This window comes from Lipophrys pholis (assembly GCF_963383615.2).
Source record: "Lipophrys pholis genome assembly, chromosome: 5".
NCBI lineage: Eukaryota > Metazoa > Chordata > Actinopteri > Blenniiformes > Blenniidae > Lipophrys > Lipophrys pholis.
The window spans coordinates 15527191-15544391 of NC_137628.1; the positions used below are offsets into that span (position 1 = coordinate 15527191).

Consider the following 17201-nt stretch of genomic DNA (forward strand, 5'->3'; position numbering starts at 1 on the left):
GGATAAGTTGTAGGTTAGGTTGTAGTGGCACTTTTACAACAGCAGCAGATTTTGATGGGCAGAAAAAGACAGCAGGCTATGTGGATGATACAGTACTTTACGAATTTTTAAGTCTAAATTTTGAAATTGCACAACTTTGTTACAGTGTAAGTCTGAAACATTGCAAATGATTAATAAATTATTCATGAGCTTATTAATTAGTTTCTCAACAAGCATTAAAATATAACCAGACCACTGTTTGACAGCTGGTTACATCCCCTTATACTTTGTTTCCCCATGAGTTATTACCTCAGTATGAAGCAGTGTTTTAGTATTGTGGTGTCACTAACAGACTTTAATGCCCTTTTTTTTTGTTTTGTTTTACTTCTTCATGTCTGTCTTTAAACCCTGCCCCTTGCTGGTTTTGTTCCGCACCTTGGACCCTGGTTTCCTTGGCTTTTGTACACTGCTAGGATGAATTAGAGGGTAATCCATTCAAGTGTGGGGAACAATACCCCAGTGGAAAAAAAAAAAAGAAGAAGAAGGGCTTCTTCCCGGGTCAGGTCGCGGGTGGGGTGATGTGGTGGTGGTGTCACCTCCCTGGTTGCTGTGGAAGCTGAGAGTAACACGAAAAACTCAATTCTCTGACGTCACCCGGAGGAGGAAGATATTTGGGGTGGGGGGGGGGGGGGGGGGGGGGGGGGTCTTGATTTATTCGTGTGGGAGCAGGGAGGATCTGAGTAGTTGTTGGCAAACTCGGGGTCGACTCAATGTTCTTTATTGAGTGGAAATCTGTGCTTTTCAATAGGAATTTCACAGATAAAGGAAAAAAGTGAAGGATGAAGGTCAATATCTTCACAAATGTCCACGGCTCAGTGTGTAATGTTATCGGCGAGCTCGTCTGCCTGCAGGTCGCGTTTCACAGGAATTAAAGTCTCTTCTAATGAGGCCTGCTGTGTCTCTGTGCCTTTGGGCAAACACTCTTCTCCACCGCCATGTAAACATGTTTGCATTCCCTCCGTGTTATCCGCTCCTTGTCGCCATGGAGACCTGGACACCTGCTGTATTTGTCACCTGCGTATACGACTGTAACTGCCTCTCTGTCCAGACCTGTTGTGTCAAACTAAGTTGTTGAGTCAGGTTTCCACTGAATATGCTACACGATGCGCGTTTATAAGTTCCTGGCAGATGTCGGCTGGAAGCTGCCAAGCCAAGAGGTGTTCGATGGGATTTGAGTAAAAACTGATCTTGGCACGGGAGCTCAGATTGCTGCAATGACAATTGAAGCTGGGAGCCAGAGGTGATACAGGCGCAGTGGTCTGCTGCGGGCCAGACACCGATCACCTGTTAACAAAAGAACAAACGGGGGAAGATTCGAGACTCCGTTTTTGATCTGTAGCCTGGCAGACAAAGTATCCCCATCCCACCCTCTTGTCGTCACCTCGCCCCACTGGGTTTTGTTTCACTGCTCAATTTCCCCCCCAATCTGTGTTTCTTAGCTGGAGGTTCAGGGCATGTTTAGTAATTGTTGATGTGCGATGTGCTTCTGGTAGAAAACCAGAGATTGACACTGCAATGAATAAGTCTAACGAGGTGTATTAATGCTGTGAAAGTGAAATCCTCTACCATTAGAAACACAGTTCAGTATTTTGCTTCTGTACTTAATAGATTAGCATTGATCCCAGAAGAACAGTGAGAGGCCTCACAAATCACAGCATTGTGTAGGATGGAGAATTTTATTAGTAGTGATAGTTATTTTAATGTACCTGTGCATAAGTGTTCAGATAAGCTATTTGTTGGCCAAAAAAAATGACACTAAAATGCAGAAGTAACAAGGAATTTGATGTTTTTTTCTTCAATATTCCATGTTTTTTTAAACTGCTTTAGACCAGATAGAAACTATCTACATTATATTTCATATAACACATTCAGTGCGCACGTGCAGTATTAAGTGCATGTTCAGTGTTTCAGAAGCGCTCACACAAGACCAGTGCTTACATTATGTATGTGTAAAATCAGCTTTATGTGTCGTCACAGACAATAGTTTGCTTTATTACAGTTTAAGCTTTAATGCAAACCCATCACCGTTATATATATAAAGTTTCCAGACAATTTGAACTAAAAGCATGTAATAGGAGAATAGTTCTCCTTTTTGTCTCCTTTGGATCCCAATGACTGTTAATCAGAAAACTTTATGAAGTTCAGTATCTAACCAGAAATGAACACTTGAAAAGAGGCATGGCATGTTTGGCCTGATAATCATTTACCAACAAGTATGAAAATTCCATTTCACATGTGACAATCGATCCCACAAATCTTGGACCTGTTTATATAGGATTAATACACACCATAGCTCTGGAGCAAATCTGTCATTTATGTGTCATTACTGCAGCTATCTTTACATCACATTGTACTAAATTATCTGTTTCAACAGATGAGAAGTTGAAAGCATCTTCTGCTTGTTGTTTGATTGGCAGGTTTTGCTGCTGTTTATTTCATGACCTGGAGCCTGACTTTAGCTGAGAGCCAGGATAGGAGGTGTTCCTCGGGGCGAGGTAGACATTCATATTAGTCTTAGCAGAATCCCGTTTAAACAGTAATTGACAGAGCAGCATCGCGTGCACTGCAAAGTGGCAGCTTTAATCTTTCAAATCTGAAAACCTTGTATCAGACACAGGCTGCTATTAGCAGATTTGTGCTAAGCTCGGGGGATATGTGGTGTTGGGGGCGACTGTATCCACAACACAGTCTTGACAATGTGTTTCCTTCTGTGATTGTGTGACTGTCAGTGAGGCACTGCGAAGCGCTCCGACCATGTTTTGACAGCCATTTCTGTTTCTCTCTGCACTTTAACAGCAGTATGAGGCAGTCATGTTTCCAACTTTTAATTCTGATTGTGTATAATCAATATCAATAAAAGTGAGGTGTCTTTTCAGCTCATGCTCCGTTCTTACAGCCGCATTGGAGAAGTGGATTGTTTGTACGTTGGACACCATTCCTGGATTTGAACCCGGGTCCCCACTCTTAAGGTCAAGACAAGTTGGATTGCTATTCCAGGTGACTCTCAACTATAAAACTACCAAGTCCCAGGAGAATAGGGACTATGGGATTCATGACACTCCGGTGGCCGCCATTGTTGTTGTTGTCCATCTACTCACGCATGTGCAGAAGAACTATTTATTACAGCCGTGGTGCCCCTGTGCAGTAGCAGTGTTTCAGAAGTTTTGTTTCCCCCCCGTTCCCATGGAGACCGTGTTGGACCATTTTCAAAAAGTCCCACCTTGGGAGCCGTTTTCAAAAAGTTGAGTTTTCAGTGGCTCCAAGAACTGTTGTCATGTGATAAGTTTTCTGTATTTAGTTGAAAATGTTGTCGTGCAAACGGGATGTTAGTTTTGTAGTATTTCAATGAGTGGCCTGGGGGTTAAATGTCACATACTTCAATAAAGAATTGAAATTAATCACTTTCACTCTTCTGTTATGTGAGATATATTCTGCTAAGATCGGCTCCAGCGTCCTCTGACCCTTTAGATCAAATGTATCAAACCTTCTAAAAATGGATGTGTATATTTTGGGTGTGTATTATTGTTTCTGGGTGTGCTGACAGGATGTGCTCAGTGGGATGAGTGGAAGCCTTTTATACGTCTGTGCCCAGGGACCCATTTTCTTTCATAATCCATCCATCACATTGTCGCCTGTTTGACGTCACTACATCTCCCCGGTGCGGCACTTCGCACAGTCTCTGTCTGTTCATTAAACATTGTTTAGACTTTTTCTGTATTGTGCTGCTTTTGAATTGCATTTCAGTTTTTCTGGAGTTACAGTCTTGACTTAAAGAATAAATCAGTAGTGGTTTAGGCTTGAATTCCCCTATGAAATGTGGCATTAAATCGATTATTCTTTTTTTTTTTTTTTGCATTAACCACACATGTTGATGATACAGTGTTACTGAGTTCAGCCACTCTGCCATCAGTTGTTGGCGTACAGCAGTTTTTTGAAGGGGGGGGGGGGGGGGGGGGCAGTTATTAAACTGGACTGTCTTGGAGCAACAAGGTAATAATTCTTTGATATGATGGTGAATCAGATCATCAAAGTGCCCTGAATAGCTCACTAAGTGTTTTCTTCTTCTACTACATAACCCAGAAACCTACATTGCTGCCATGTCAGGTTCACACACAGCTAATCTTAGGCACAGAGAGGTGATGACCAGTTTGTTGATATCTTTCAATAATGAATAGGTTCAAAGCTGAGTGGTATAAGGATCCATGAAATCTCTATTCTCTGCTTTTCTCCCTACCATTACAGGTCATTGTTCGAGGCGTCAAGCCTGCTTGAATTAAAAGGACGTTTCTGTCACTTGCAGCTGACAGCGTTGCTTCCGAGTGGAGCGTGACTGTGATTCAGAGAGAGAGATGGACCAGATCGCAGCTTGTTTGTAGTACCGTTTGTGAATGACGAGCCAGTTTAGATTCATCCGGGAAAGATTTCACCAGCGTGGTGAGTATCAAGCAGGACCTGTGCTTTACACTGCGGAGACGTTTCACTTTGTGTGTGTGTGTGTCGTTGTTGTATAACTAGATCTGGATGGTGTAAAGTGAGAATAGTAACCTCCTGGTGACCAGCAGTACAGAAAGCATCTTTTTCCTCCTCCTCTTCGCTGTTGGCCAGTGAATCTGTGACGGAGAGATTCATGTTTGACAGCCTGGCAGCTCGAGTTTCACGTGGCGCGAGGTGCCCAGCTGTACCTTGGCCTTATTAGGGATTTATTCCTTTCTCCCTAGACAAATAGCAGCATGTAATAAGCTGCTCAAAACTGATTTAGCAGGTTTAAGAGTGAGGAAACGGCACAGTTGTGTTTGAGCCACATTAATCCTCCGTACAGAACCTGCTGTATCACACATGGGTGGTTTGTATTGGTGTTAATTGACCCAACTTAATAAATTGGAACTGTTACCTAACCAACTCTGCAGGTTTTCCTTATTTGATCTTGAATGAAGCATTTTTTTCTCAATGAATTTGAGGTTTTCTAAAGGTGTCATTGTTGCATGTTGTGAACAGAAGTTAAAACAAGCTGGCGTGTCGGAGTGAGCTCAGAGGCTCTGATGAGGATTTACTGCTGGCAGTTTGTGCCCTGATGTGTTTATTCACCTGGAGTCCAGCTCCTTATTGCTGCGTGTCGTGGGAGCTCAGCGTTTTAACTCATTGATCTTGCAGGTGATTATCACCAAAGCTAATTTAGCTTGAGCAATTTAAAATCAGGTCGTTAAATAGTTTTGTGTCAAAAATGAGCTTTAAAGACCATCTCAGAGAAGATCTCCTTATTCCTACGACGCCCGGTCCCAGCAGCTTGCTCTGTGTTGTTCATTGCCCTCCATCCATTTCTTTATCTAATCCCATCCGGTCCAGACTGATGGTCACCACCCGAGTCTGCTTCTGCTAGACACCTTTTCCTCTTTACTGTTGCTGTTCTGACATGGTTTTCATGAAAATGGTAAGACTGCAGGATGTGGCTCCCCACTAAGGAGAACTTCAGTATACAAGAACAGCAATGCCACCCTGAATCAATGAAGTGAATCAAGAATGGACTCATTGTTCTAGTTAGTAGCATATAAGTACAGACACAAAGCCTATTATGGATTTATATGGAGAATGGAGTTGTGATGTTTTGGTGCAGCCACTTCCATTATTACATCATTTTGTCTCTTGCTTGTTCGTAGCTCATGGCAGAAGACTAGCAACTTCTGATAATATCAGAAGAATAATCTCAGGCTGTGTTTTGGACTAATGATAAGATGTGCCCGAGCCCCTCTCACGGTTCGGCACAAGATCACACGATTCATCGTAAACTGAACTGAATTTCTTTTTTTTAGGTTTGGCACATTGCCTGTGTCATGAACACTATGATTCATAACTTGACACGTGTGATTTGTCTTGAGGCTGAAAAGAGAATTTGCTTTATTCATTCATGCATTCATTTTCTTCCGCTTATCCGTTTCCGGGTCGCGGGGGTGACAGTCTGAGCACTGTCACCCAGATCACAATGCACCATTTAAGAACCTTCCTGCAGGTGGTGAGCCCACGGGAAGGTGGCGCCCGGCGTGGGACACGAACCACTACCCTGAGATTGTGAGTCTCATGCTCTACCAACTGAGCTATCCGGGGGAATTTACTTTGTTTCAGGTGAAAATTATAATTCACCATCAGGTTCTGCCAGGGTTCAGTTGGAAAATGCCAAACAACTGTACAAGCAGCCAGCCTTCTAAAGTATTTGATAAATCCTGGATTTTCTCAAGAATCGGTTCTTTGTCAGCAGTATTTGTGGTTTAGACTGCTTTCTTCTGCAGCTTTAGTGCGTGTGCTCTTATACAACCAGTGGCCGAAGGTGATAAATAGTCGACAGATGACCAGGTATTTGATCATATATCTGTTTTGTCCGGATCAAGCAAACAATGAGAAGACGGAGAGAGATCCTGACTTTGTTTGACTGAGGTACACTTTGTTTGAGGATGACACTTGGTGGCTCTATGTGATTTATGTAACGGGAGAAGATTTATATGACTTGAATACATTAGTGAGGCTGCTGCAGTCTGTCACCATCTGCATGTTGAGCTGCAGCCTCGCCGCTGCATGCCTCTGAAAAGGCTTCATTTGCTATTGTTTGTTTGAGAAAAGAGACATTTTATTGGCTCTTTTGTTTTTATGTCTGTGCATTAATGACGTGTGTGTGTGTGTGTGTGTGTGTGTGTGTGTGTGTGTGTGTGCGTGTGCGTGTGTGTGTACAATATGGTCCACTCCCACTCTACCGTGTGTCGTCCCTATTGTAAACAAAACATGGAAATCAGGTAGACGAGCCATTAACGAGAGGAGAGGCCCCACATGAAGTCCTTTTCATTTAATCCCAGAAAGCTCAGCGAGCCACTACACATCAACAGAAACACACAATACAGGCGATGAAATACAAAGCGGCCAAACATGATTTTTAATGTAGGTTAATAAAATTTAATTTATTTAGATTGAACAGCCAACATTTGGAGGTCCATTAAAGAAACTATAAACAGTAAGTGAACGTCAGTGTTGCATATACAAAACAGCATGGATTCTCAGACGCAATTGAAATTTTAAATATTCCTCCAAAGAGATCATTGGTTTACAAACACCACGATGCCCTTTATTCCTCCTTAAAGTAGGTCTCAAAACTATTCTGAGAGCTTTGTTATTAAGTCAGTTTGAATTTGCTCCTCCGCTGTAACTGTGGTATACTTATAGCCTGTATGTAGCATTTTTTGTGTTCTTCCTCACAGTAACAGTTCATCTTGCAGATAATTTGTCAATTTTAGTTTAAATTCTGCTGTGTAGCTTTTTTCCTTTTAGTGAAATTTAGTTTCAAGTTAAATACAGTAATAATAATGTTTTTTTTTGGTTACATAACCAAAAAAAAGTGACTTAGGCCCCGTTTACATGACATTTCATGTGAAAAGGCATTGTTTTTGCATTATTGTTTCAGAAATTTACACGGCAAGGATTTGAGAAAGATTTTCACTTACACGGAAATGACAAACACTGAAAACAATGTAGTTTTCATATTGTTAATGTTGTAATAAAAACACACACACAGTTGCGCGCAGAGAAAAATACGCTAGAAACTTTAACAGTGGTGAGTACTCAGACGTTCACATGGACAGACAGCAAAGTTGGACTGTTATTACGATGACTCTCAACTACAAAACTACCATGTCCATCTCTACAGAGACCGAGCACTTTCATAAAGTTGTGTTTTTAGTGGCTCCGTGTTGTCGTGTAAACGGACACCCAAAACACAATGAAGGTTTTCCGGTTTCACTTAAAAACATTGTTGTGTAAACGCAGCCTTGTAGTCCTGAATATATAATAAATGCTGTCTGCCAATGCCATTAACTTGTTATAATGCCATTAACTGGCGTTGAAGTGGTGATGTTAGATGCCAATTCAGCCTTTCAAGTGTTCATGTGCATCCAAGTGACTGAGTGAACGAAACAATTATTCCATCAATTCTAAGGGATTTTCTTATGTTTTGAACATCTATTTTCTAGTTTACTATTAGGATTTATTAATTCATCTCACGATCAACACTTTTCCAGATGAACTAACGTGCTTAATCTATAAATAATGGAAAGAACAAAATATGGAAAATTAAATTAGTTCGATTTGTAATTTGCATTGAAAAACAAATTGTGAGCTGGTAATGGAGTAACATTTTAAATAACAAAGAAATTGTGAGTTAAATCATTTTTGTGGGTGTGAATGATTCACAGAAAGTCTCTGCCTGCAGTTTGACACAGTCGTGGGCAACAACTGCTGGTGCGACTGAAATCCCGTCTCATGCTGCCCTGTCACAGTCACTGTTTGGAGAAGTTAGGATCAAGGTGGTCGGAAACAAACGCCGTCCGACAGCGACGCCCCGCCAAGCTCCGCACCAACTCCTTCCTGCTAACGAGCATTCCCATGGCTACGATGACGGAGCAGGATCGGCCAAATCCCCTGTGAACGCGCCTCTTTGCCCCCTCGGTGCGACTGAATGACTTGAGCTCTGCAGGGGCTCGCTGACCCTCAGGAAATTGAACTGGAAGTTGGCAACAGGGGATTATTATAGCAGGCAGCGGCGCCTTGACCCTCATCAGCACTTATTTGAGAGTTAGAGTGGATTGTGTTTGTTTTGGACTTGATGGCTCCCTGGAAACTTGTTGACAGTTACCTCCGGTTAAAACCCGTTTCGGTTTTGGGAGATTTGTTTTTGAAGGAGCTGTGTGTGCTTGGCGTAGCTTGGCACAGATCGGCCCCCACAAGCTGCGCAAAAGATTTATAACAATCCATTCAGATCGGGCGAGACGTCTGAAACGGGCAGCTCTGTTTGTCTTCATTATAACATTTCCCTTTGTTGACTTAGGCTGTGTTACATGTCAGAGACCAGTGACAGACGACGGGTGTTCCCTGTCCCTGACGAAGACTGATGGGAGTGGGAACGCCTCGGGGTCTTCAGCAGGTGGACCTCTGGATGAAGCTTTGTGTTGAGCTGTGGCAGCAGGTGGATGTGAGGACTCTCTGCTTCTCCCTCAGGCTGTCGCGTGTAGTATTACTGACAGGTGTGTCTCCACCTGCCTAGTAAATCATGTCTGGTACCACCTAGTTGGTGGCTATCTCTTCACAAAGTGTGAAACATTCTGAAACTGATAACATCACATATGAAGGCAGGATCAACCCTGCTATTATTAATTGCCACACTGTTGGAGCTCATTTCATTCATGTATTCTTTAATGGTTCATTCTGATTATTTTTTGTGAAACCAGGAGAAAATGAAGGATTCCAGCATCTCTTTTTATAAAGATTTTTTTCTTTATGTCACTTAATTTAGTTAGTTAGTTAGTTGGTTCTTTTAAAAGAAGTTGGGTTTTTTTTACTGTCCACTTGCTGCTGCAACAGTTGTGTGACAAATACAGGAATAACTTGTCTGGTCTGGTTCATCACTATCATCCACAACAGTCAAGAGTTTCCATCACGCCAAAATTCGGATAACTTTGGATGAATTCTTATCAAATGTTTGTTCAGTACTCTGTCGGAGACATGATTTGACCGTATCTAACGTGTATGTCAGCACTTACAATCATTCTTATGGTCACTCATTGTAAAAAACAAAACAAAAACAATGGCACCATGTACATACGTATATGCCCTCTAGTTTTATGTGGTCTAATGGGCAAAATGCTTTAACGAATGAATGTACACTGTGGACATAAACATGAGAAGAAAGTTTGAGCTCTGTTTTACATAGATGAACAGTTCAGGAGCTCAGGTGGAAGAGCAGGTCATTTACTAATCCCTAGGTTGGCAGTTCAATCCCCATTTCTTCCTATCCGTGTGTGACGATTTCCTGGGACAAGCCGTTGTCCCAATGTTGAGGATACAGCGGACACAGCGTGAAAGTCACGCAATGTGATGTAGAGTGCTTTGGGAAAGGTGAATCCGTCACTGTAGAAGCTTTGAGCGATCTCAGTTGATTAGATGTTGCCCTATGCATTATGGAACTCAATGCAATTACACAACCATTCTTCAAACTTTGACAGAGAGGATATGCTCAGGCTATCTTTGGTCATAGGAAAGGGATAACGGTCATTTGTGACTGCAAGTCTTGCTTATTGAATTTAAGTTACAGAAGCTTTTTTTCTTTTTGTTTTTTTTAATAGCCATTGTCACCCAAAACCTCCCTTAAAATGTTTTTTGCTGTACTGCAGACAGTTTACCTGCTGCTTAGGTTTTGACTTTCATCCAGTTGTTGTGATTCTTTAATCACTTTGTAAATGAAAGTCTTTGAACTGTGAGAGCTCCATCATCTCCGTACAGGTATTTAGTTTGTTGGCGTTCACATTGAGCAGATAAGAGCATTATTGATCCTTCCCACCTGATAAAGAAATTAAGTGAGTGCTTCTTCCAAGCAGCCACGATGACGGTTCACAGTAGAAACCGATTAAAGCAACACATGAGACGGCAGACAGCCTTCCTGTCTCCTTCCTGGAACATCTGCTGGGAGCAGCCACGTCTGGGCAGAAAGCTGACTCAGTGTGAGGTCAGATGTTCTCCCAGTGTTATGAATTAAACATGGCTGACGGTGGGGTCCAGCTCAGAGGACAGGACGGCGGAACGTGCAGGCTGATGTTGGCAACATGAGGCCATTAGTGACGTCCGCTTTATTAATTAGTTATAACCTCTGGGTATCAGGTGGACCAGGCTGAGGACCAATGGGAGATTACTCAGACTGATGTTACTGTTGTGTAAGAGTTACATCAATTGAGTTTGAGTCCAAGTATGCAATATTGCTGCTCGAATCAAACTTTGGTGGTATTTACCCTGAAAACATACTGCTTTCTTTAAGGGGTGTGGTGTAATATCGTCAAAGTGCCCCTGATTTATCTGCTCCTTTCTGTCAGACCCTCTATTCATTTCTTTCTTTATTCTCGGGAGTATCAGATCACCTGGACGTCTCAGCTCGGGCAGTGAGTGATGTCTTCTTCTGCAACACAACCAGTTTCCCCTCCAACCGAGCGCTGCAGCCGTCGATTTAACAAAGAACTGACTTCCTCTCCTTCTGTCCTGTTTGGCGGTTTTCAATATTCAAAGACAGAGGTGTTCAATGAATTAACATCTCAAACCAGGGATGGAGCATCAGTGATACTCATATTACTGCAGTATTTTTGGTACCGTTTGAGGTTGTTTTTTTTGTAGTTTTTTGCTGCACGTATATAATTACACCATGTAATCTATTGCTGCATTTATAGAATTAAAAAGCTACTAGCTATACATACTATTTGACCTAAGAACCTAATACAGCTGACTGAAATGTCACAAGGTAACTTGTACTTTTTGAGAAGAGTACTTTGCTGTTTTGCTTCAGTATTTAGAATTTGTAATACGAGTTTCACTTGTAATTGAGTACAGTTACAATGTAACAGTGGTACTATTTCCGTTTTTTAAACACGGCAGTGTTTGTGACTATTGATTAAGAGATCAATTATCTTAAATAACAATCAGTTGAAACACAAGTCGAACCAAAAGGCCTTCTTCACTCAGCTTGGATATGGACTGGAAGTGAATATGAGCCTGAATTATTGAATGCTCTTTGCTTGCATGGTGGTGGTGAGTGAATGTGCTTTAAACATGTGTTTTTTAGGAACTATTCCTGTTTTTCATCTCGAGGCCATCAGGAGCGTTTTTGTTGCTCTCAGGTTGCTTATCTGCCGAGCAGCAAACTGGCAGTCAGAATGAATTCTGTGAATTTCTTTTACTCTTTACGTTTTCTTCTTAACCGGTGGATTTAATTAGTTTTATTTGGTGTTTTGTTCACAGTGTTGCTATGCTGCGATTTCCTCGCTGGCAACAGGTGATGCTGATCTGAATACACGAGAGTCTGAGGGCTGTTTTTCCACTTTCTGTGTCTCTGACTCACATCAACAAGTCCAATTGGGTTTAAATAAGTACTCTGTGCTGTATCAACAGTGATTGAACAAATATTTTCGTATATAGAAGATAGATATTAACTACTTTGTTGGTTTGCATGAGGGGCACACAAATTGATTCTCAAAGTGACAGAATTCCTGCCAGAGAGCATTAAAAAGGACTTTTTGTGAATGGAGTGTTTATTTATTTATTTTATTTTTTACTAAATCTGCTGTCACATTAGTTATCTTTTCACCTACAGCAGACTGGTTTTAAAATCGTAAGCTGAGCTGTCTCTGACTATTTATCCCCCCCAGAGGCCGACTTCAAAGCCCAGAAAAAAAAGGATCTGCCATGTCGCTCATTCTGAGCCCCTTTAACTAGGTACCCTTTCTCTTTTGATCTGCCGCACCCCTTAATTTCCTCTAATTCCACATCGCCCATGACGGCATGCATGATTACCTCTGTATAATCCTGTCCTATGTTGTTTTTCTTGCTCTCGTAGCTCCATGGCCATGGTCACCCCCCATCCTCTTCCTCTGCGAGGGAACCTTCAAAGGCTTTGCTCAGTGCGATGGACGACCAGCTGAGTGATGGAGATGGGCAGAATCAAAGGACACGCTCCCTCCATTGTGACCAGATGAAGGGAGGCCTACCTTCCTCCAGTAGTGAGGGGACGCACGCTGACGCATGTCGACGAGCTTCAGACTGAACGGATGCGCCACAACAACACTAAGTAGTTCTTTGAAAGTCACTTTTGAAGAGCGGGAGGTTACTGATCAGACATTGGTGTGTGCACCCTCTCAGCATAAACCCCGCATGCTGACTGTTGGTCCTTGTGATGCTTATTATGAGTTGTCCATCCACAACCAATGAGCCGGAGAGCTGCAGCAGCGAGGGCAGCAGCTGCACGACGTCCTCCATCACTACCTCAGACCCGTCCTCTATGTCCGGACACACTCCCTCCCAGAACGATGCTCCTCCACCCCCTCCACTCCCACCCCCGCCTCCGGGGGCACCGCCACTTCCTGCCGCCACAACCGCCGGACACAGCGCCAGGAAAAAGCGCCGTGTGCGCAGCTTCTTCTGGAAGCCCATCCCGGAGGAGAAGGTGCGCGGGAAGCCCAACATCTGGACGATGGCGGTGAGGCAGCAGCAGTACCAGATCGATGTGCGCTCGGTGGAGGAGTTGTTCGGGCAGCAGGAGGAGGCTGGAACGGGCACACGTGGGTCCACACGACCGACTGGGTCGTCCATTAATATATCCCGATCCCGGTCCTTCAAGGAGAGCAGCAAAGACGAGGTGAGAGGGCGTCAGGAAAATGAGGAAAAGTTTTCAGTTTCTGTCACACACGTGGATTGCTTCCTGTGTTTCCCGTTGGCGTGGTGGCGCACTGCCCTCTACCTCACGTAGAGTCTTGGTTTCATTTGGGATAGTTCTAATGCAAACATCTGTGAACGAGGTTCAAAACTAAAATAACTAGAATAAGTATTCCTGTCACTTGTAGTATTTCAAATGTATTGCCATAGATGTTTAACTTTGCCAGTTAAGATATTTACAAACGATTCACAACAATCTGAATTTTAATTCTTCCCAATGCCCGGGCAATGTTTCCATGCGTGCATCTGCACAATCTTCCTTTATCGTTTCTATTGTTTTCCAGGCTACGCTGTCTTCTTTATTCCTTTTACTTGTTGCACATAACCTTTACTGTGGAACACTTCCCCACAAGTCAACAGTGGTATTACTCAGTTTGCTACACATCTATGAGCTATCTGACTTTATAAGCTATCTATATCTGTATCTGTCAGTGCATTTAGCATTGAGCATATACAGGCCTTTAGTCCTTCATGTCGAATGTAACTGTAGGTCAGATTGAGTAATCTAGATTATTTCAGATGAATAAATTGGTAACCAACCGAGATCATTGCAATCGTTGCAGTTGCGTATGCCTAGAAACATATACAATGCATCCTGGATACTTCAGCTCAGGTACACACCTCTCAAAAGATGATAAAGTTCCAGACTCGTAAACACAAAGCTGCAACACAAACTCGTGATATCCTGCAGGGACGAGTTAGGTAACGGTCTCAGTTACAGTTCTTCTTTGTAGCGAAAAATGATTTGTGTTCATACCCAGAATGAAAGCACGGTTGCATCATTGTGTCGTCCTGCAGAGTATGGTGAAATGTAAAGCAACACCTTCATGTGACTCAGGGAAATACACTTGAGTCCCACGGTGGTCCGACTGGTCACCACTCAAAACCCCAGTGGTTTTTAGGGTCGAGTCGTTACACAAACGCTCCTGTGGGAGATTCAAAAGAAAAAACACAGTCTCTGCACGCAAACAGTCTGATTAGGTAATGTGTAGATTTTGTTTGTGAGTCTTATATTAATGAAATACTTTGAATATTGTCTTTATTTACATAATAGACAAAGCTGTGTTTTTGTTTTCCCCAAAATTAAGATTAAAAATGGATTTTAACAGAGGTGAAAGCTGTAGCCAATGATTTCTTTTCACTTTATGGCTCCATTAATAGCAAAATATGTGCTTAAACTGTGAACTATATAGCAAAGTATGTACTTACTCATTAAGTTATATTTGCTTATTGTCTTGACTGATTGTCCTTCCCCTGCGTTCTCCTTGACTTTAAACCACCAAAGCGCCTGTTTGCTCGTTAATGTTGTAATTAGTCCTTGTGAGATAAAAAAAAGAAAAAGAAAAATGTACGTACTGTGCAGTCACCTGTTCATGCCTTTGTTAATGAAGACGAGGTGAAACACACGTGTGGCTCAGGGGACTTTCAGAGTCCCGATGGTGGAGGTGGGGCAGCAACCATCAGCAGTCAGAAGTGCCGTGTCAGGAGGGACGTGCGTATATACGTGTGTGAACCTGCTCGTACTTTTAACATGTCTCACACTTTTTTTTTTTTTTTTTCAGATCAGCATACTTGACGCAAAGAGAGGAATGAATGTGGGAATTTTCCTCAAACAGTTTAAAAAGTAAGTATTTCACCTGCTGCCTTTGAGACTCACAACATTTACCAGAAATATGAACGGATGTTTAAAAAAAAGAAAGTATAACAGCTCAGTGCAAATTGTGCTTTAGCATTTCAACATGAACCCTCAGATCAGCTTGAGTGCGCCTTGGATTGAACGTCTGAGTCTAGAAAAATCCTGTTTGTCCCTTTGTTGTTTGTTACTGATTGTTACACACCTCGTCAGATCAAACTGCCCTGATTTTTCCAAAATACTTACAAAAGTACTTCAAAAAAGCTCAAACCTGAAAAGGAAATTTCACACGGGATTAAGTTAGGTTATCGAAGATACAGACTCGAAGGACAAGTTCCAATATTTCACTGACGTGTGAATTGATGTGAAATTAGACAAATAAATGAGTTTTTAAATTTTTAGGGGGATTGTAGTGTCATGATTGTTTGTATTTCAGTGAATAATAAGATATTTTGTCAGTCGTATCAGTCCTGAAAGGACGACATCATTCAAACTGTTCATAGGGCGGCCAAGTTAAAAGGCTTAAGGTAGGAATCAGCAACTCTTTAGTTAACAACTGTGATTTCCTCATTTTTAAGAAAAATATTTTGTTATTGTCATTTACATATAAAGACTTGTATTTAATGTATGTGTCCAGAAAAAGAAAAATACCTATTCCTCTAGTAGATCAGCTGGAATAAGCAAAAAAAAAAAGAAAGAATAAAGCTTTCTTTCTAAATGCAAATTTTAACATCTATACATATCACTAAAATGTTATCTTTTTATCAATGTGTGCATTTATTTCCAGTGTGACAAAACTTAACTTTCAACAATTACACCTGATAGGATGGAAAATTAGCAGTAACTGGATTGTACAAAAGTAATTTAGGACCCAGAAGAGAACTAGTTGGATTTTTAATTTGCAAGCAAAGTCTCATAGATTATTTTCATTCTTTCTTGTGGCTCTTTGCCCTTCTTCTCTAACTGTTTTCTATTCTAAGAGGTATAAAACAATGGCGCTTTATTGAAAATAAACAGTTTCATATTTGTGTTTTCGTGCCTGATTCAGTCCAGTCTTTTAAATCCAAAAATAATTGGGGGAGATTTGGGTCTGAATCTGTGTCAGTTGTTCTAAGAGGCTTTCTTAGCACCCAGTGAGTGAAAGTGATTTGGTTCAGGAAGTCTTGAGATTTGTTCAATCGGAGTCAGATCGTGTTGGACAAGTTGTCTCGGGCAACGTGTGTCTGTTTGCATGATTGTGTATTTGCATGGCTCCCCACTGTATTTTAATGGCATTTGACTGTGAGCTACTATGAGTGAAGAGCGACTTATGGAGAGTGACCTCATTTCAGACTCACTTTACTTTTTTGTTGTTTTTCAAGTGACATTTAGGAACTATCTTTTGCAAAAATATCAGTACACTATATCAGCACTTTAATATTGTGACATTATGTCTGGTGGCACTGAATTGATAAAACAAAACAGATTTTTGTTAATTCAGTGCCACCGAAAATGGAAGTACAATGAGAAAAGTTTGTTTTCACATCGTTCATTTCAAACAGAGAAACTTAGATACACATAATCTAACTAAAATACAACATATCAATTATAGATTCTGACTGAAAGTTGTGTTTATGAACCTTTGAATTTCCGGAATCAGAGTTGCTGATGTTTTAGATGTGTTAAAATGGGTTTACTGAGACATTTTCGTTCAGATTGATTCAAATAGATCCTACAGCTTTTCAAACAAGATCCGTTATACCGAGTACAGGACAAATAAATGCAGACTCTGATCTCACGCTGCAAGAAATTCTGGACACAGTAAGACTTAAAGTATTAAATAATTCAACACAGCAAACTGCAGCTTCTAGAGCTAAATAAACATGTATTTTGTACAACCACAACAAAAGTGTTTCAGCCTGTAAATGTCATGCAAGAAGGAGTAAGGATAGAGACCTGTATAGTAGAGTAGATTCTTGCCTTCAGCTTTGCACACAGTGGAGACAGTTTTGTTGGACCTGTATATTTTCTATCGAGATCCCTCGGATTTGTCCCGTTGACTGGTTTTAAGCCACTAAAATAACTCGTGTTCCCATGAATCACCCAGAAAAGTTGGGTTTGGGTGCCTTTTATAAACTAAAACCAATCTTTTGTCTTTCAGGTCCAACCACTCCATTGTTGAAGACATTCGAAAAGGAGAAGGAAAGATTTACGGAGCCGAGCTGCTCAAAGACCTGCTGAAGCTCCTTCCTGACGCAGACGAGGTTTG

General features: G+C 41.6%; 1 protein-coding gene across 1 annotated transcript in view; it reads left to right on the forward strand.

Annotated features, from left to right (window-relative positions):
* The window catches only part of fhdc1 (FH2 domain containing 1), a 29336-nt gene that overhangs the window by 451 nt on the left and 11684 nt on the right, over positions 1–17201 (forward strand). The window contains exons 2-4 of the mRNA XM_080462668.1: positions 12446–13243; positions 14883–14944; positions 17094–17196. Of these exons, the coding sequence (XP_080318794.1) occupies positions 12782–13243; positions 14883–14944; positions 17094–17196 (627 nt within the window). The 5' untranslated portion in view covers positions 12446–12781. The remainder of the gene's footprint in view (positions 1–12445; positions 13244–14882; positions 14945–17093; positions 17197–17201) is intronic.